At 41.3% G+C, this 20,339-nt stretch overlaps 1 protein-coding gene across 2 annotated transcripts in view; it reads right to left on the bottom strand.

Moving 5' to 3' along the window:
- TECPR2 (tectonin beta-propeller repeat containing 2) overlaps positions 1-20,339 on the bottom strand; it is a 102,872-nt gene that overhangs the window by 69,020 nt on the left and 13,513 nt on the right. Inside the window, exons 3-4 of one of the 2 annotated variants that reach the window (XM_077910674.1) lie at positions 3,789-3,917; positions 3,058-3,189 (exon numbers count right to left, since the gene is read on the bottom strand). In XM_077910674.1, the coding sequence (XP_077766800.1) occupies positions 3,058-3,189; positions 3,789-3,917 (261 nt within the window). The remainder of the gene's footprint in view (positions 1-3,057; positions 3,190-3,788; positions 3,918-20,339) is intronic. The other variant, XM_077910675.1, reaches the window with a different exon arrangement.

The following is a 20,339-nucleotide window of genomic DNA, read 5'->3' as shown; positions in this document are numbered from 1 at the left end:
TAAAATCTACATACAGTAAAATTCACGCTTTTTAGGTATACACATCTATGGATTTTGACAAAGGCACACAGTTATACAACCACCAACACAATGAAAATAAATTCTCATTACCCTCAAACACCAAGTACTTTTAAAACAGATTTCCCTCCCACATTTGTAGTTACGTAAACTCTAGCTTTTCAGTTTTTGACTTAGCTTATAATGAACTAAATTTATTGTATGAATTTTGCAAAAACACTCATTCTCCCATATCTTTTTTTTTTTTGCAAATCTCTTTGTACTTGTATCTTTTAAAAAACCTATCAGAACCTCAATAAAGCTGAGGAAAAAGTTATCAGCATGCTAATAAGGACACTGTTTTCTGCACACGGCTTTCTCTCCACTTCCTGAAATGCGGACTCACAAGCAGTGCTCTCCTGGTGCTGCCCGCAGGCCTGAGTAGAAGAAAGGTACATATAACACAGGGACTCCTGATAACCTCAATGCTTTCCTGCAGAACAGCAGTTCTCAAACTATGGTCTGCAGTCTTTTCCAAAGAGTCTGCAAGGCCAAATGTATTTTCATTATAATACCAGGTTGCATCTGCCTTTTTCACTGAGCTGACATTTGCACTGACACAAAAGCCACAGTGGACAGAGCAATGCATTGAACCCCAATAATCATCATGGTGCCCTCTACCATCACACACTCACGGCAAAAACGTGTGTTTCAATGAAGACTGTCTCTGATGCAGAAAAATCTCAATTTAATTAAATCCTGGCTCTTGGGTACACACAGTTTTGAATTTTCTGTGATAAAATGGGACATGCACATGGTTCTTCTGCTGCATACTGAGGTACTCTGGGTCTCTCAAGGAAAAGCACTTGTTTGACCATTAGAGCTATGAGCTCAACCAGCTGCTTTTTTCCCCCTGACAAAATACCATTTTTACTTGACATACTATAATTATAAAGCATGGGTATTTGGCAGACATTTTCTCAGATGGAACAAAGTGACCTTGCCACTTCAGTGAAAACAAGTATTAGTGTTTGTTGCTGATAATAAATTTCAAGTTTTTGGGATGCCTGGGTGGCTCAGCAGTTGAGCGTCTGCCTTTGGCTCAGGGCGTGATTCTGGAGTTCTGGGACTGAATCCCACATCGGGTTCCCTGCAGGGAACTTGCTTCTCCCTCTGCCTGTGTCTCTGCCTTCTCTCTGTGTCTCTCATGAATAAATAAATAAAATCTTCTCTCTGTGTCTCTCATAAATAAATAAATAAATAAATAAATAAATAAGAAAGAAAGAAAGAAAGAAAGAATAAATAAGTAAATAAATTTCAAGTTTTCCAATGAGGATTCAAATTGAAAACTTGTATCAATTCCTGTGAATTTGGGGAACTCTCAGTAGCTAAAGACTTTTCTGATCAGAATGATGGTGATATTAAAAATTAACAAAGATGCGTTCTTTGATATTATATAATTAAATGTGTCAACATTTGAAAAGATCTGCAGATCAGTGTTTTCCAAGTGATCAACACATGAAATCATGCATGGATCAAGGAGTCATTCAAAGTGCAAGACAGGCCACTGGATTTTACTGTAACAATACAAAAAAAAAAATCCATCCATATGGTTTCAGCTTCCCAGTTACCACTCACCTTTAAAAATAAAAAAACACCATCCGCCAGTTGGGGGATAAGATTAATGAAGAATACCCACAATTCTCTAAAAAGGCTATTACAGTATTTGCCCCATTTCCAACTACAGGTCTGTGAGAGGCCAGATCTTCTTTACATACTCCAACCAAAACAATGTATCAGTTTATGCAACATGCAGCCATCCTCCATCAAGCCAGCCATTAAAGAAATTTGTAAAAATGTAAAGCAATGTCCTTTTCACTTGTTTTGAAAATAGTTACTTTCATAAAAATGTTACTTTAACTGTTACTAATAACAGTTTTATTATTTCAAAACACCATTAATAAATATTAAATTTAAATTTCTCCATTTTAATTTCCAAAATGGCGCACTTATATATAACCTATACAAACAGAAGCTCCATGGGGTCCTCCTTTTAAGAGTGTAGAGGGGTCCTGAAAACCAAAAGCCTTGAGAACTAGTGCTAGAGCTAACTTGCAATAGTCCAGTCGTGGATTGGAGGGACTAAAAGCCATTTGGCTGGTAATTGCTGAGTTCCTACTATCCATGAGGAATGAAGGCTACAAATAAGAAAATGAAAGGCTCATGCCACTAAGGTGTTCAGTCCAGCTGGGCAGATATGATCAAATGAAGCACAAGCTCACACAGAGCCACACGTGAAGTGGAAAAGGCATGGGCTTTGGGGCAGAACCTCGGCCTGAAGTTGAGCTCTGCTTGTGGTGTTTCCTTATGACCCGGCTAGTGACTGGGCCACTGAGCCTTGGGTTCTTCATCTACTGATGGGGAATGAGCACCCATAGCTTAGGGTACTGGGGTGCCACCAAACCTTCTCTGCCCACTCCCTCCCACAGGGCAAGCTCTCCACCCCCTGAAAGCACTGAACTCTGTTCACAGTTTTGTTTTTTTTTTTTAAGATTTTATTTATTTATTCATGAGAGACATAGAGAGAGGGGGGGGGGGCAGAGACACAGGCAGAGGGAGAAGCAGGCTCCACGCAGGAAGCCTGACATGGGACTCGATCCTGGGTCTCCAGGATCCCACCCTGGGCTGAAGATGGTGCTAAACTGCTGAGCCACTAGGGCCGCCCTCTGTCCCCAGTTATGATTATGAAAGGCTTCACATGGCTCCTACAAACCCTTCAAGGAGAGGAGTGACAATGGCTTATGTTTGAAGGGGCAGCAGGAGACAGCAGGAGAATGAACACTGTGAAGGAAGGGGCCAGTGCAAACAAGAGTTGCCAACCCTTTAGTCACCGAAGTAGAAGCTTAGAAAACGTTAGAGAAGTCCTTGAGGGAAAATGTTACAAATAATGAGATTATAAAGGGACAATGATTGAGAATACAAAAGGACTGACTAAAATGTAATTATGGATATAATTTCTCCAAATAAAGAAGGCCAAAATATTTCTGGAAATAATCTTACCTGGTCTAGATCCAGAGAAGAATAGACAATTTTCCCTTTGTCATCTCCAGAGAACAATTTCATTCCATTGGGGCTCCAAGCCAGAGCGGTTATGCTATTTTTGTGAATACCGGTGACATCAAATCTCCGAAGCTGGGAATAAATGGTAAACATGCGCACAAGGAAAGAAAGGGTGGACACTGTGAGACGGGGCTCTGTGGGCAAGGGGGTACACAATCCTTCCTACTCATGGAGGAGCTTGTTTTCCCAACCTTGTTTCCTAGGCAAAATGCTAGAAGGTTCCCTCTGGCTATTTATCTTTAAATTTTTGTTTTTTTTTTTAATTTTTATTTATTTATGATAATCACAGAGGGAGAGAGAGAGAGGCAGAGACACAGGCAGAAGCAGGCTCCACGCACCAGGAGCCTGATGTGGGATTCGATCCCGGGTCTCCAGGATCGCGCCCTGGGCCAAAGGCAGGCGCCAAACCACTGCACCACCCAGGGATCCCAGGCTATTTATCTTTAAAACTAACAAAGGACAGCCAGAGAAAATTAGGCAAAATCTAAATTGTCCAAATGTGCTTTCTGCCAAGTGTCCTACCAAGAACAGAAATGTTATCTGGTTTATAAAGAGCACAGGGTGAAGCTTTTTCTGAGCATGTATTTTCCAGGCATATAAGGATTTCTCATTTGAAAATCCAGGAAGAATATGCCAAGAAGTTAAGAAATGCCAAAGCAACTAGTACTTACTTGTTTATTTCTCCCTGGCAGCGAGGATACAAGCTGAAAGACAGCAACCCTCCCAGAGGCGGTGCCTGCAGCCACTAGGTCATCAAAGCAGCTCAGCAGCTTCACCACTGTGATGGGTTCTGTTTTCCCCTAAAAGAACAAACATCCACGACAAATGGACCTGTAATCAGGCTAGCTTCCAAAATGTAACCATTACCCATGGAGGTGGAAGCTTCATCAGGCTGCAGCCTCTACAGAGTCCTGGTTGAAAATGTATACATACAGAAAAATAATTACATCTGTTAGAACCCTCCTTTTTCTTTGTAGGTCTTTAATCTTTGAAATGACAAAATAACACATTTCTAACTCGGGAAATGCTGATCAATCAAGTGTAAATATTTAAAAAAAAAAATCAAGTGTAAATATTCTGAGCTCTTATTGAGAGTACTAAAGAGCTTGGAGAGGTATTTCCTTCCCCCAGAACAGGAGTCTGGAGTAAGAAGAGCTATCCCAGGTCCACGCTCTGCTTTCTTCTCTCTCAATGTGGACAAGCCATTTAATTACTGTAGTCCACGTGTGCCTGCCACACAGGCTTGCAGGGAGGATCAAGCTCATCTGAAAGCACTTTGCAAATGGATTCCTTCTTAGATCAGTAATCAAATTAAATTCTAAACACTAACTCAGGCTTAATACATTGGTTTATTAAAAAAAAAAAGCACATGTACAGGGGGCACTTGGGTGGCTTAGTCAGTTAGGCGTGTGTTTGCAGTTTGGGTCATGATCTCGGGTCCTGGGATCAGCTCTGAGTTGAGAGCAGGGAGCCTGCTTCTTCCTCTCCCGGCCCCCTGCTTATTCGCTCATTCTCCCTCTCTCTCTCTCCCCCGCTCGCTCTCTCTCAAAAAAATAAAATCTTAAAAAAAAAGGAAAAGCACATGCACAAGCATTGCACACAGATATTCAGGCTTCTAGCCCATTAAGTGAAACCATTCATTCAGAAAAATTACACAACCATTTGACCTTGCTAAGACATATAGCAAATCTCCAATAAACTACTGTGATCCCTACATTTTGATGCAGTAATTTAGATGGTAATCAATCTGTCAAGTGTAGAAGCATACCCTCCACATTCAGGATACTGAGTCAGCTGCTATGGTGATATAAACTAAAGTAGGTCGCAGTCCCGCCCTCTTAAAGCTGAGCTGTGGCAGAGAGCCACGCACATGAAAAGCCGCCTACAGCCAGCGGGGGTGGTGATGACTGCACTCACTTTCATCTGGTACATTACAGCTTTCAGGGTATTCTCATGGGCTATAAATATATCTGGTGAGAGATCGTGATGGAAGGTAAAGGATTTGGATCTTAAGCTACAGGAAGGCAAAGGGGGAGCCCTGAAAGATTCCTGACTTTTCCTGTGTATCCATCAGAGGTATTTCTGATAAGCCCAATCAGGTGCAGCACAGAAGAAGGAGGTCTTCCCACAGCCAGGAGCTTCTGTGGCAGTTCAGGCTGGAGCTAGTATGGGCCTAGACCAGAGAAGCAGCAAACTGAATGAGCACAAAGGCAGTAAACCCTGATGGAGAAGGAAAAGTCTGTCAAGACCTGGTTGGCATGATGACAGCATGATGACGAGGCAAGGAGCACAGCAACTCCCTTTACTGAGTGCCCCTTGTCCCCAGACAACTTGTTAAGCACTTCACATGCATTATTTCCTTGATTCCTCAAACAACCATGAAGGTAGGTGCTGGGGTGTCCTCATTTTACAAAGGTGAAGTGGTTTGTCTAAGGACACATGGCTGGAGGAGTCAAGAGTTAGGATTCACACCCAAGTATGGCTCTCTCCAGAGGCCCTGTCCTGCCCTGCTGTTCTATGCACCCTCTGAGGGTGAATCCACAGGCCCTGTAGATAGATGGAAGGCTTGGCAGGCTTGGGAGAAGAACGAGAATAAAAGAACTTTATCATCTGTGGAGTGGGAAACACAAGTGATAGGTCCTTGAGCAGAATCCACTGGTGCTGCTCCGAGGAAAGGCAGTGATAGTACATGTCTTAGACACAGGTAGTCTTGACATGGCAGCAGGATATTGAAGATAACAGCATCCTGGGAATTCGTAATTATAAAATTTGCCACCACATCAGGAATCAAAAATCTCTTATTGGAGATCTTGCTATATAATAACACAAATTCAAAATGGTTGTGTAATTTTTCTGAAGATATGGTTTCAAAATACAAATCATCACTCAGATGGGCTGAAAGCCTGAATATCCATGTGCAGTGCTTGTACATAAGCTTTTTACTAGATCAATATTTTAAGTTAATATTATTTATTATGATCATTAATAAATGTTATGGTTCTTGACTTAAGAACCAAAATGTCCCAAGAATCAGATTATCAATACTTAGCTTCCAATAGAAACAAAATATGAGGCCACATATTCCCACAGTATAAGTCTGGCTATTTTGGAAAATGTTCCTTTCTGAACACCTAGAACTGCTGAGTAAGATACATAAGATATCCTTCTTAAAAAAAAAAAAAAAAGATTTTATTTATCTGAGAGAGAGAGAACACAAGTGAGTGGGGGGAAGGTCAGAGAGAGAAAGAGAAAGAAAATCCCAACCAGACTCCACACTGACATGGGGCTCCCTGACATGGGGCTCGATCTCACAACCCCAAGATCATGACATGAGCCAAAACCAAGAGTCAGATGCTTAACTGACTGAGCCACCCAAGTGCCCCCATAAAACATCCTTTTAAATGCATAGCTAATCTCCAGGAAGTTTTGGGCAAACCCAAAGAGAATATTGTCAAACAAGAAGCCAAACCTGAAGCTATGGGACACCCCAGGCCTATCTGGTCACTACCAGGAGCCTTGGTTTCCTAAGCTGAGCAGAGCTAATGAGAACGAGGCTTCAGGCCAGATGAGATGGGAAGCTGAACTGATACCTGCTGCAAAGTCTCTGTAGAACCCCTGAAAATCTAACCCTGAGTGAAAGTATAAACTAGGGAAAAATCAATTTGCTGGCAAACAGAGTAGACAAGGAACTCTGTCTTCTTTCAAACATCAACTGGAGTGAATAAAAAATAATGTTCCCCAAGAATCTTTTTTTTTTTTTTTTTAAAGATTTACTTATTTATTTATTCATGAGAGACACACACAGAGAGAGGCAGAGACACAAGCGGAGGGAGAAGCAGGCTCCACACAGGGAGCCCAACATGGGACTCAATTCCGGGTCTCCAGGACCACTGGAATTGAGAATGGGCTGAAGGCGGCGCTAAACCGCTGAGCTACCGGGGCCACCCAAGAATCTGTCATCCTAAGCCTGCCCTATTCAGCATCAGAGTTTGAATGTCTTTTCTCTTTCTACTCAAAATGAACTCCATGCCAGGCAGTTGATCTGAAGTGCTTCTGTGTTAACAGCACTCTAAGGGGCCCAGCAGAGTGAGTATAAACCCTATCTATGGGGAAAAAAAAAGAAAGAAAAAAGAAAAAAAGAAAAAAACCCTATCTGTGGGACACAGTCTTGACCCAGGTTCCTCAGCATTCACACATATTAGGACCAGCCATGGAGCTCCCAATTAGAGACTATAGGGAAAAAGGGCTCATGAAGAAGAATAAACTAAAAAAAAAAAACAATAATAGAATTGGACAGCCCGTTGCCCCCATCCAAGTATTGCATTTAGATCAAAGAGACCCAAACATAAAAGAAATATGCTTAAAATTATTAAAAGATATAAAAGGAAATTAAAAAATAGTAAGCCACTATCAGAAATAGAAATGAAAAAGAGTCAAAAGAATTTAAAATCTTAGTGGTGATTAAATACCAGATTAGTCACAGCTAAAAGAAAAAAAATGTTTTTAAGATTTTATTTATTCATGGGAGACACAGAGAGAAAGACAGAGACATAGGCAGAGGGAGAAACAGGCTCCCTGTGGGGAGCCCAATGCGGGACTCAATCTAAGGAACTTGGGATCACGACCTGAGCCAAAGGCAGATGCTTAACCACTGAGCCACCAAGAGCCTGAAAGAAAATTATTAAACTAGATGATAGATCAGTACAACAAAGATAGAGGAAAAGATAAAGATATGAAAGAGCAGAATCCTAGAGGACAGAGGATGAAGGTCCAATCTATATCTAATTGGGACAACTAGAAGAAAAGCAGAAAAACAGAAGGCAATATCTTCAGAGATAAGGCCTAGAAGTTGCCCAGAACTGATGAAACACTCATCTCCTCAGGAGTATAAACCTTGAAAAAAGATTAATGAAAATAAATACACATATACACAATATGTCATGAAACAGTAAAACCTCAAAGACCATGAGAAGATATTAATATGTTAGATAAAATGGTAAATGACCAGATATGAATAATTATTAATAACCAAATTTCTTGGGGCACCTGGCTGGCTTAGTTGGCAGAGTGTGTGACTCTTGATCTCAGGGTTGTGAATTTGAGCCCCACGTTGGGTAGAGATTACATGAAATCTTCAACACTGGGGATCCCTGTGTGGCTCAGTGGTTTAGCGCTGCCTGCAGCTCGGGGCCTGATCCTGGAGACCTGGGATCGAGTTCCACAGCGGGCTCCCTGCATGGAGCCTGCCTCTCCCTCTGCCTGTGTCTCTGCCTCTCTCTCTCTCATGAATAAATAAATAAAATCTTGAAAATAAAATAAAATAAAAATTTCAACGAAACAATACTTCTCAACAGAAACAATAAAGTCCAGAAGACAATGGAAAATCATCTTCAAAATGCTGAGAGAGGGGATCCCTGGGTGGCTCAGTGGTTTAGTGTCTGCCTTCGGCCCAGGGCCTGATCCTGGAGTCTGCGGATCGAGTCCCACGTCAGGCTCCTTGCATGGAGCCTGCTTCTCACTCTGTCTGTGCCTCTGGCTCTCTCTCTCTCTCTGTGTGTCTATCATGAATAAAATAAATAACATCTTAAAAAAAAAATGCTGAGAGAAAAACTGTTAGCTTTGCATATATGCCTGTCTAAACAACTTAGAGACAGAGACATTCAAACAAAAAAAATCAAGAATACAAGACACTTACATGTATGATGAGAAAGAACAGAGACATCATAAGAAAACTATAGACCAACACCTCTCATGAATATAGATACAAAAGACCATAATAAAATATTACTAAAATGAATATATAAGATTTTTTAAAAGGACACTACATCATGACAGAGTGGAGTTTAGAAGTAATGCAGTTAGATTAATAATTAAACTCAATACATATGCCATATTAACAGAATAAATAAGAATAAAGAAGAAAATCATGTTACCACTTCAACAGATTTAGAATAAGTATTTAAGAAACTTCAATATTAATTCATGATAGAAACTCTCAGAAAACTAGAAACACAAATAAATAGAAATAGAAAGCATCCATGAGGAATCTGAAGCAAGTGAGTGTACACGCCAAAGCAGAGATGTCCATTCTCATGGTGGATATTATCCTGGAGGTCCTAGCCAGCGCAGTAAATCAAGTAGAAAATTGAAAGGTGAACACATTGGAAAAGATGAAGTAAAAAGCTTTCTTTTTTTTTTTTAATTTTTATTTATTTATGATAGTCACACAGAGAGAGAGGCAGAGACATATAGGCAGAGGGAGAAGCAGGCTCCATGCACCGGGAGCCCGACGTGGGATTTGATCCCAGGTCTCCAGGATTGCGCCCTGGGCCAAAGGCAGGCGCTAAACCGCTGCACCACTCAGGGATCCCAGTAAAAAGCTTTCTTCACAGGGAGAAGTGATTACCTATGTAGAGAGCCCCAAGAAATCTATAAAACAGGATATAAGTGAAATATACATAAATCAGTTGTATTTCTATATGCCAGCAACAAAAAAATCTGAAAGGAAAATAAATTGTTGTACAGTTCTTTTTTTTTTTAAGATTTTATTTATTTATTCATGACCGATACAGAGAGAGAGAGAGGCAGAGACACAGGCAAAGGGAGAAGCAGGCTCCACACAAGGAGCCCAACGTGGGACTCGATCCTGGGTCTCTAGGATCACACCCCAGGCTGAAGGCGGTGCTAAACCGCCGGGCCACCGGGGCTGCCCCTGTTGTATAGTTCTTATATCATTTGTAAAGTGATATACTATTACTTGAGGGTAGATGGAGATAAGTTAAAGGACACATGTTGTAAATTGTAGAAAAACTACAGAAAAATAAAACAGGTAGGGCCTAAACGCCATATGGGACATAAAATAAAAATATGAAAAAATAATTAGTCCAAAAGACTGTAGTAAAAGAAAAAAAAAAAAAAACAAGATGTAAAGAATAGGTGGAGTAAGTAAAAAACACTTACCAAGATGGTAGGCTTAACTAATGGTTCTCAAACAGGGATGATTTTATACCCCACCCTGCCCAGGACATCTGACAATTATCTGGAGGTTGTTGCAACTTGGCTGATACTATTGCCATCTAGTAGGTAGAAAGCAGGGGTGCTGTTCAACATCCTACAATACACAGGACAGCATCTCCTAACCAAAATGTCAACTGCGTCATGCTGAGAAACTGTGACTTAAACCCAGCCACATCAGTAACTACATTCAAAACAAATGGCCTTAATATACCAAACAGAAGGTAGAGATTGTCGGGGTGCCTGGCTGGCTCAGTCAGTAGAGCACGCAACTCTTGATCTTGGGGTCACAAGTTCAAGCCCCATACTGGTTATAGTTTACTTAAAAAAAAAAAAAAAAAAAAGGTAGAGATTGTCAAACTGAGTAAAACATACCTGACCTTAGGTTATCTTCAAAAAATGCACTTTAGATATAAAGGCACAGATAAACTAAAGGTAAGAATGGAAAAGATATTAACATGAAAACTGTGATTATAAGAAAGTAGGAGAATCTACATTGACACCAAAGTAGAGAAAGAATATTACCAGAGATAAGACATTTTATAGTGATAAAAGGATCTATAAGTACCTAATAATAGAATTTTAAAATGCATGAAACACACTCTCGAAGGAAGGAAGGAAGGAAGGAAGGAAGGAAGGAAGGAAGGGAGGGAGGGAGGAGGGGGGCGCCTGGGTGGCTCAGTCAGTTAAGCATCTGACTCTGATTTTGGCTCAGGTCATGATCTCAGAGTCAAGAGACTGAGCCCTGCATCAGGTGCTAGGTGTGGAGCCTGCTTAGGATTCTTTCACTCCCTCTCCCTCTCTCTAAAAAAAAATAATAATAAAATGCATGAAACAACACAACAATATGAACATATTTAATACCACTGAACCATACATGAAAAAATGGAAAAATGGTAAATTTTATGTTCTATATATTTTACAATTTAAAAAGATATATAAAGCAGAAGCGATCCCTGGGTGGCTCAGCAGTTTAGCACGGGCCTTCAGCCCGGGGCATGATCCCAGGGTCCTGAGATCAAGTCCCACATCAGGCTCCCTGCATGGGGCCTGCTTCTCCCTCTGCCTGTGTCTCTGCCTCTCTCTCTTTCTGTGTGTCTCTAATGAATAAATAAAATATTTTAAAAAGAAAAAATATATATACAAAGCAGAAAGGCACAGAACTGAAATGAGAAAAAATACACAATTTCTGTTGATGGATTCAAGCCTCCTCTCCCAGTAATGGACAGAAGTAGGCTCCAGGAGTCCTGGAAGGCTGAACTACACTGTCGCATTAGTTCGTGTCCACCAAAAAACAGGACCTGATGGTGGAAGTAGACACTGAGGCATTTGTTTGGGGAAACATCTGTGAGGGAAAGGGGGCAACAGCTGGAAGAGGCAGGAAGGACTGTCAGCTCACAGAGCAGGTCTGCAACCCGAGATGGAGAGAGGGAAGGAAGGAGGGTTGCACAGGCTAATCTCCAACTGCAGAGCAGTTTCAGAAAGCTGTGGTCAAGTTGACAACATCCCCAGCCAAAGTCACTTGTCAGAAGAGTTGCCAGTCTCACAGGAGTTAAGTGTGTCTGGGGTCCCACTGTGCCCTGTCCCAGGCTGCTCCCAGCCAGCGGGAAGGGTGGTGGGTTCAGAGCTCCTCAGTTACACCCCCCACAGAGGAGAGAGTCCTTGAGATTAGGGTATTGCCAAGTGCCACAAAGAATAAAGACATATACAACGATTCTATTCTCTTTAAGGTGATGAAATAGTTGGTTTCTTTTTTATGACTGGATCAGGATACATAAAACCTCTTATAGAACATTCAAAGTGTAAAGCCACCATTCATCTTCTTTAGTGATATTTCTATTTAGTAACGCCAATCCTTCATGTAAGACATTATTTCAAAATGGGATTTTTTTTACTGCACTAGCTGCATTAAAATGCCTATCTAGCACAGCTTTCCCCCGTAAGTCTGCAGAGGCAGGCCTTAGTAACATCGAGTAGCATATTTACAAGCATTGCTAGTTTCTTTTTTTTTTTTTAATTTTTTTTTTTTTATTTATGATAGTCACAGAGAGAGAGAGAGAGGCAGAGACACAGGCAGAGGGAGAAGCAGGCTCCATGCACCGGGAGCCCGACGTGGGATTCAATCCCGGGTCTCCAGGATCGCGCCCTGGGCCAAAGGCAGGCGCTAAACCGCTGCGCCACCCAGGGATCCCGCATTGCTAGTTTCAAACAAGATGCACACAAAGATCAAACAGTTCAGAGTCTACTATGGCCTCACCGTGCTTGTTGTGATGGACACACACAAGGGTGCTACTTTCGGGGGCTCTTATGGTCTAGGGAAAGGAAAAGACCTACCAACAAACACAGGAGCCAAGCACTGCTGGCACTAACGTGTGTACAGGTGGCTCAGAGGAAGGACGTGGTCAGGTGTCTGCGGCAAGGGGAGGGGTAGTGGTGGCACGTGTCCTTGTACACCACGGTGCACAGACATGCCTAACGCACGGACTCAAACAGGAGAATTATCATGTGAACGGTCTGGCCTTCAACCTTCCTCACCCAGAAACTCAACTTTTTCAGTGTCCTGTTGCCATGTTTAGTGCCCAGGGAGGCTGTCCTGTGATCATCTAATGCATAAGAAGTTAAAGTTTAAGCCAAAAAGCCAATTCATTATTTTATACTGAACTAACAATCCTATAAACCAGAATGCTCATGTAAGTATGACCTGAACATTCCTCCCCTACTGGCTGCACACAGACAGCAATTTCAGTGAAGAGTTGCCTGGTAGCACAGAGCAATTTCTGATCAACCCACTGTGAGCATGAGGGCCAGCCACGCTGAAGAGATCAGAGCTCTCAAAGGGAGCCCCCTCCCCCTGCGCCGCCCTGCCCCAGCTATAAATGTAATTTGGCCTGATTTTTCCCAAGTTACACAGCGGACTACACACTCTCTTCCTTCTGTCACATCCTCTTTCTTTTTGATATGGGGACAATTCAGTCTCATTCTGGCCTGAGGACTGCTCTTCTGTCTCTCTAAGGAGACTCCGTCCATCTCAGATCTCATCTATTGTGTGTTTAGCTCTAACATTTCCTTCATTTTCAACCTGGTAGGGAGCACGTCTTGTTGCCCTGTGGCAACTTAATCTTCTCCAATGGAAACCTAATAATAAAAAAATTTAAGGAAAAAAAAGATTGAGCTGAAAGAAGCCAGTAATGATTTTCTGGACAAACATTTTACCATTAGGACAGCATTCAGCCAACCTCCTTAGGCTCCTTGGCAGGCAGCTTTCCCTTTATACACAAGACAAAACTGCATGAAGGGAAAGTGTTCTTTGTGAGCAAGCTCATGGGAACTGTGAAGTCTGACAAGGCTTTCTTTATGAGCTTCTTTTGATTTGCCACAGCTTAACCTTTAGTAGTAACTGCTAGCATATCAAATAGCTAATAGATTAGAAACACTTAGAAATATTTAAGAAGACTCAGTAAGATATGAATTCATTAAATTCCTAAGAATTGTTTCACTTTTATCCTTCTTTTACTAACAAAGAACCATGATTTAAAGTTTAAATATTGTTATTGTATGTAATGAAATTGTTTAATTATCTAAAAGTTAAACAAAAGCACTGCTTTTCTGGAAGAGTTTCCTTAACTCCATAGGACAAATTGGAGTAGGGAACATCCACTGGATTTGAAGGAAGTCCCTGGGGCCTGGGACTCTACCACTACAGAGAGATTTCAGAGAGAGATAGAAGGCAGATAGAGGAAACAATGAGACAGCAAGCAGAAGTCTCAGCAGTTGAGATGATGGTACAATGCATTTAAAGTGCTAAGATGAGGGCACCTGCATAGTTCAGGTGGCTAAGTGTCTGCCTTTGGCTCGGGTCGTGGTTCTGGAGTCCTGGGATCAAGCCCCGCATCAGGCTCCCTGCTCAGTGGGGAGTCTGCCCCTGCCTCCCCCTCTGGCCCTGCCCCGTGCTCGTGCCCTCCCCTTCTCTATCACTCTCTCAAATAACATCTTTTAAAAATAAATAAATAAATAAAGCACAGGATGCCTGAGTGGCTCAGCAGTTGAGCGCCTGCCTTCAGCTCGGGGCATGATCCCAGGATCGAGTCCCACATGGGGCTCCCTGCATGGAGCCTGCTTCTCCCTCTGCCTGTGTCTCTGCCTGTGTGTGTGTGTCTCTCATGAATAAATAGATAAATAATCTTTAAAAAAAATAAAAATAAAGCGCTAAGACAAAAGAAGCATATGAAATGAGGGAGGTATCAAGTTTCAGTTTTCCCCCAAATACTCATATCTAAATGTCCCACATCATTTCCTAAAAAACTCTGTAATATCACCTTTGCAAAAACTCAAGTATTTATGAGTTATGTGTATGTGGATTTTCTGGTTTCTGTATTCTGTCTCCTTATCTATTCTTGTGCTAATAACCACATTCAGCTTAATTACTGAAGGTTTATAAATCTTGCTAACCCAGTAGAGCAACTTCTCCCACCTTGTTCTTTTTTCCATCAGTATCTTCACTCTTCTTGACTCATTACAATTGCAAATACAATTTTAAAATACCATTAGCCAATGAATTGAAGGAATCTGCGCTGAGCAGCACACCAGTGAACCCCTGAACTGTAATGCTATGGACAATGTCAGAATTTAGATCACGGGATCCTAACCGACGGGCCTAAGCATTCCTCCCACAGGGAATGACAAGGGAAGCCATGAGGCAAATGCACTTTTGGCTGATGTGGTGAGGCAAAAACTCTCAACTCTGCAACACTTTACAAAATATACCAGGTGAAAGTCAATGAAACATTCATCCATTCTGAAGCACAAGTTTTCTTTTTTTTTAAGATTATTTATTTATTTATTTGACAGAGAGAAGGAGTGTGCGCACACAAGTAGGCCAAGCGACAGGCAGAGGGAGGGGGAGAAATAGATTCCTCGCTGAGCAGGGAACCCGACGAACATGGGGCTCCATCCCAGGACCCTGGGATCATGACCTGAACCAAAGGCAAACTCCCAACCGACTGAGCCCCCCAGGCACCCCCTGAAGCATGAATTTTCTAACTGCAAGACACAACAGCCATGTTCCTGAGCTCAGGCCTCTCCTTCCCTCCGCCTGGAGTACTCTACCCCCGAGGTTCCCAGCATGCATGCTGCTCACTGTCTTCAGGTCTCTCTGTTCAGCTCCAGCTCAGGGAGGCCTCTCCTGAACTTCCTATTTAAAACTGTAGGGGGATCCCTGGGTGGCTCAGGGGTTTAGCGCCTGCCTTCTGCCCCGGGCATGATCCTGGAGTCCTGGGGTCAAGTCCCACATTGGGCTTCCTTCATGGAGCCTGTTACACACACACACACACACACACACACACACACTCTCTCTCTCTCAAGAATAAATAAGTAAAATCTTAAAAAAAAAAAAAAAAAAAACTGTAACCACTCCTGCTGGCACTGCTCACCCTCTTCTCTGGTTTGTTTTTCCTTAGGCTTCTCCCTTCTTGTTTGTCTGTGTGTTGATGTCTCTTCCTCATTTTCTAAAGGCTCCCCTTTAGACTCTAAGCTCCTTGAGGGCAAGGACCTTGCCCGTCATAGTCTACTTTGCCTCTCCAGGACCTAAAATGGGCCTAGCACATAGTAAGCACTGGATACTTATTGAATGAATTCATGGAGATAACAAGTATGGATAAGTTACAGAAATGAGAACTAGTGTTGCTGTAGTTAGTGCAAAGGTTCTCAGGGCAAATCCACGAAATTTCCTAAATTTGATGAATGCTAAGTTTTAATGCTTCCAAATCAGAAAATTAGAAGCTCAGGCCAAGTTATCTTTCTGGTCTACTCTTATATATGTCATATATGTCATATAGTTAACAAGTTCATAATATTTTTATACTTGCTATTAGCTCCTTACATTTGCTTAGTGCTTTTGGCACAAGCTAGAACTTCCTATGTCTCCATCTGCCCTCTCCCACTAACTTACGTAGAAAAAAAGGTTTCCAAAAGCATTATTCTTGAAAACCATGGCAGGCTGTATTTAGCACATATAAGATCTGCTTTCTTCTTTAGAAACATAACTTCATTTAAAAACATAATCTTTCATCCATGCCATACATGGGTTTATTACAGGGTAAACTAACTTTTATTTTTATTTACCTTCCCATAAAATCTTAGATTTCCCCTAAATAAAACTAGTTGATGTATTTCCCAGTTTTCACTAGGAAATTCCAGAGACCCTGAATCTGTTTCTATTTTCTTCTATATCCAGACTTTTTGTGGAAGCCCTGACTTCTCTCACAGGAAGTGAGCATAATGGTTAGGCAAGTAGCTATGTGGCCTGGAGCACGAATCTTGCCATTTCTTTACCTGAAAAACACGGCAACTGTACCAAATTATTCTAGACCCAGCCAGCTTCAAAGATAAAAATGACAAGAACAACAACTTAGTTGATCTGTCTCTGGGATCACATGGCTAATGACTGACAGCCAAAGCTCAAAAGAGATCTTTGTGTTGCTGTGTTTATACAAGTAATATTGAAAACATTCATGTTATGAAAATTTCTAATAATTCCATAGTATTTAAAGAAAACAAAAAGAGATTTCTTCATACTCTGTCCCTTGGCTTACCCCATTCTCAGTCCCCACAGAGGGATATCGGAGATCTTTCCCTGTATCCTTTACATACAAAGCTATCTTCCTTTTCACACCTTGATACTCTAACTCCAAATTCTGTGTTCCTTCCAAAACAAAATTTTTATTTTGTACTTCTTTTATGATTTTTTTCATGATTATAGGTTTGTATTCTATATCAAATAGGAGCTTGAAAAGCACTTTTGATACTCAGGGCTATCAAGTATGGATTCTGGCCCCAGTAAAATACATTTTTTTTTTCTGATCCCTTAGTAAGAGAAAACCAGAATAAAAAATACACACATACACACGTGTGTGTGTGTGTGTGTGTGTGTGTGTATAGTATATATGAGTTTTGTTTTTTTTTTCCTGGAGTCCCCTCTTCGTCTACTGATTCCAAGAATTTTTCTTTTTTTTTCCCCAAGAATTTTTGTTTTATAAATATTTTATTTATTTATTCATGAGAGACACACAGAGAGAGGCAAAGGGAGAAGCAGGCTCCCCACAGGGAGCCTGATGCGAGACTTGATCCCAGGACCTTGGGATCACGCTCTGAGCCAAGGGCAGACACTCAACCGCTGAGCCACCCAGGCATCCCTGGTTCCAAGAATTTATACTAGATTCTCTCAACTCTGGTCATCCCTGCAAAGGGTGCCCCAGCATGTCATTTTCCTTCAAAGCTCATAGGGCTCATCATATAATAGGAGAAAGCTAAATTAGGTAAAATTATAAAATAGGCAGTTAGGTATAACTGTACCTAACTGGGGAACACTAAACTCTTGTTTCTTTAAGTTTTTCATTCTGGGGAACACTAAACTCTTGTTTCCTTAAGTTTTTTGGAGCGTGGAGGCTGAAATTTTAAAAAGTTACATAGTTATTTTAAAAAGGACAATAAACATATGTTTTTATAAAAGACAACTGGGATGTAATGCAAGCTGAGCAAGGGGTCCAAATTCAAACTTGGCACCAGCTCCCTCCCCACACAGCCCTGGAGCGGAGTCTGCCCCAGGAGCAGGTTTCAGCCTATAGTGTCATGTGAGAGACCCCGTCCACCTTTCTGGCCTTAACTCACACTCCTCCACGTCCTGCTCTGCATTCCAGTTCCATCCAAATATGCTTTCTGGCGCGCGCACACACACACACACACACACACACACACACACACACACTCACACACAAACACTTCAACAATGAAACCTTAATGTCAAAGATGACCTAATAGTGAATTAAAACCTAAGGGACTAGGGCACCTGGGTGGCTCAGTTGGTTAAGCATCTAACCTCAGCTCAGATCATGATCTTGGGGACATGGGATCGAGCCCCGAGTCTGGCTCCACAACCAGCAGGGAGTCTACTCATGCCTCTCCCTCTCTCCCTGCTTGTGCTCTCTCTCACTTTCTCTCAAATAAATAAATAAAATCCTGAAAAAAACAAAAAACAAAAACAAAACTAAGGGGCTAGCAAAACTACTCTATAGTGTTTGAGGTCAGAAGAGTAGGTAGCTGGGGCAGAAGTACTGATTGGGAGCCAGCAAAACAGTCTACTGGACTGCTGAAAACGTTCTGATCCTGATCTAGGTGATTACACAGCTATATACATATAATAATTCATCCAATTGTATATTTGAGATTTATAAATTACACTTCAATTAAAAAGTGAGAAAACAAAGTAAATCAGAGAGAACCTGAAAGTCTGCTCTAATTTGGATTTGTTGACATGTATTTTACGACCCAGAATATGGTCTGTCTCAATGAATGTTCCATGTTTACTTATTAAGAACACATCTGAGGGGCTCCTGAGTGGTTCAGTCAGTGAAGCATCTGATTTGGACTCAGGTCATGATCCTGGGGTCCTGGGATCGATCCCCAGGTCAGGCTCCCTGCTCAGTGGGAAACCTGCTTCTGCTTCTCCCTCTGCCTCTGCCTTTGCTGCTGCTCCTCCCCCAGCTCATGCTCTTGCTCTCTCTCTAAAATAAATAAAATCTTAAAAAAAAAAAATAAAGAATGCATCCTCAGCTGCTACTGGGTGGAATGTTCTGTAAATGTCAATTAGACAGTATTGGTTGATGGCGCTGGTTAGCTCTTCTATATCCTTGCTGATTTTCTGTCAATTCTTTCTATTTAACTGAAAGACGAGTCTCCAACTAGAATTGTGGGTTTCTCTATTCCTCCTTTCAGTTATGACAGTTTTTGCTTTGTATATTGTGGAGCTCTTTGTATGTTGTTAAGGTGCACACACATTTAAGACACACATTTAAGTCTTCTTGGTGAACTGGCCCTTTTGTCATTATATAATGGCTCTCTCTCTCTCTCTCTTTTTTTAAGATTTTATTTATTCATTCATGAGAGACACACAGAGAGAGGCAGAGACATAGGCAGAGGGAGAAGCAGGCTCCCCGCCAGGAGCCTGATGCAGGACTTGATCCCAGGATCCCAGGATCATGACCTGAGCCAAAGGGAGAAGCTCAACCACCAAACATCCAAGTGCCCCCATAATGGCTTTGTCTCTGGTTATTTCTTTGATCAAAATACTTTGATGTTAACAGAGCCACTTCAACTTTCTTTTAATCAGCATTTACATGATATATCTTTTTCCATCCTTTTAATATTTGCCTACCTAAAAAAAAAAAAAATTTGCCTATCTATATCGTTAATTTTGAACTGGGTTTCTTATGGAAAACAGAGTTTGTTCATGATTTTTCCTCCATTCCAGTAATTTTTTTTAACTGATATAGTTTCCACTTAATATAATAATAACTGATATCTTTTAATTTGGTCTATCATTATCCATTTGTTCCTTTTGTTTTTACTTCTTCTGTTTCCTCTTCCTTGTTTTCCTGTGAGTTGTTAGAACATTTAAAAAAATTCCATTTCGGGACACCTGGGTGGCTCAGCAGTTGAGCACCTGCCTTCGGCTTGGGCGTGATCCTGGGATCCAGGATCAAGTCCCATATCGGGCTTCCTGTAGAAAGCCTGTTTCTCCCTCTGCTTGTGTCTCTGCCTCTCTCTGTGTGTCTCTCATGAATGAATAAATCTTTAAAAAAGTAAAAATAAAAATAAAAATTCCATTTTGATATATTTATAGTAATTCTTACTATACCATGTTGTACTAGGTTTTTTAGTGGTTACTCTAGGAATTACAATGTTATGTATTTAACTTTTCAAAATCTATTCAGACTCAACATTTTACCTCTTTAAGTAGAATGTAGAGGGATCCCTGGGTGGCGCAGCGGTTTGGCGCCTGCCTTTGGCCCAGGGCGCGATCCTGGAGACCCAGGATTGAATCCCACGTCAGGCTCCCGGTACATGGAGCCTGCTTCTCCCTCTGCCTGTGTCTCTGCCTCTCTCTCTCTCTCTCTCTGTGACTATCATAAATAAATAAAATTAAAAAAAAAAAATAAGTAGAATGTAGAAAACTTATCACTATATAGGTCCCTTACTCTCCTCCCTTATATTACAATGTTATGATTTTTGTTGTCAAACTATTTTAAAGAACGCAAGGAGAGAAATAGCCTATTCTATTTATCCAGATACTTATTATTACTCTTACTTTATTACTGATATTCCAAGTCTCCTTCTGGTATCATTTTGCTTTTATCTAAATAACTTCCTATACA

The sequence above is a fragment of the Canis aureus genome, chromosome 9 (genome assembly GCF_053574225.1).
Source record: "Canis aureus isolate CA01 chromosome 9, VMU_Caureus_v.1.0, whole genome shotgun sequence".
Taxonomy (NCBI): Eukaryota; Metazoa; Chordata; class Mammalia; order Carnivora; family Canidae; genus Canis; species Canis aureus.
Note: the sequence above shows the minus strand (reverse complement) of the source record. Positions and strands in the feature narration are given on the sequence as shown.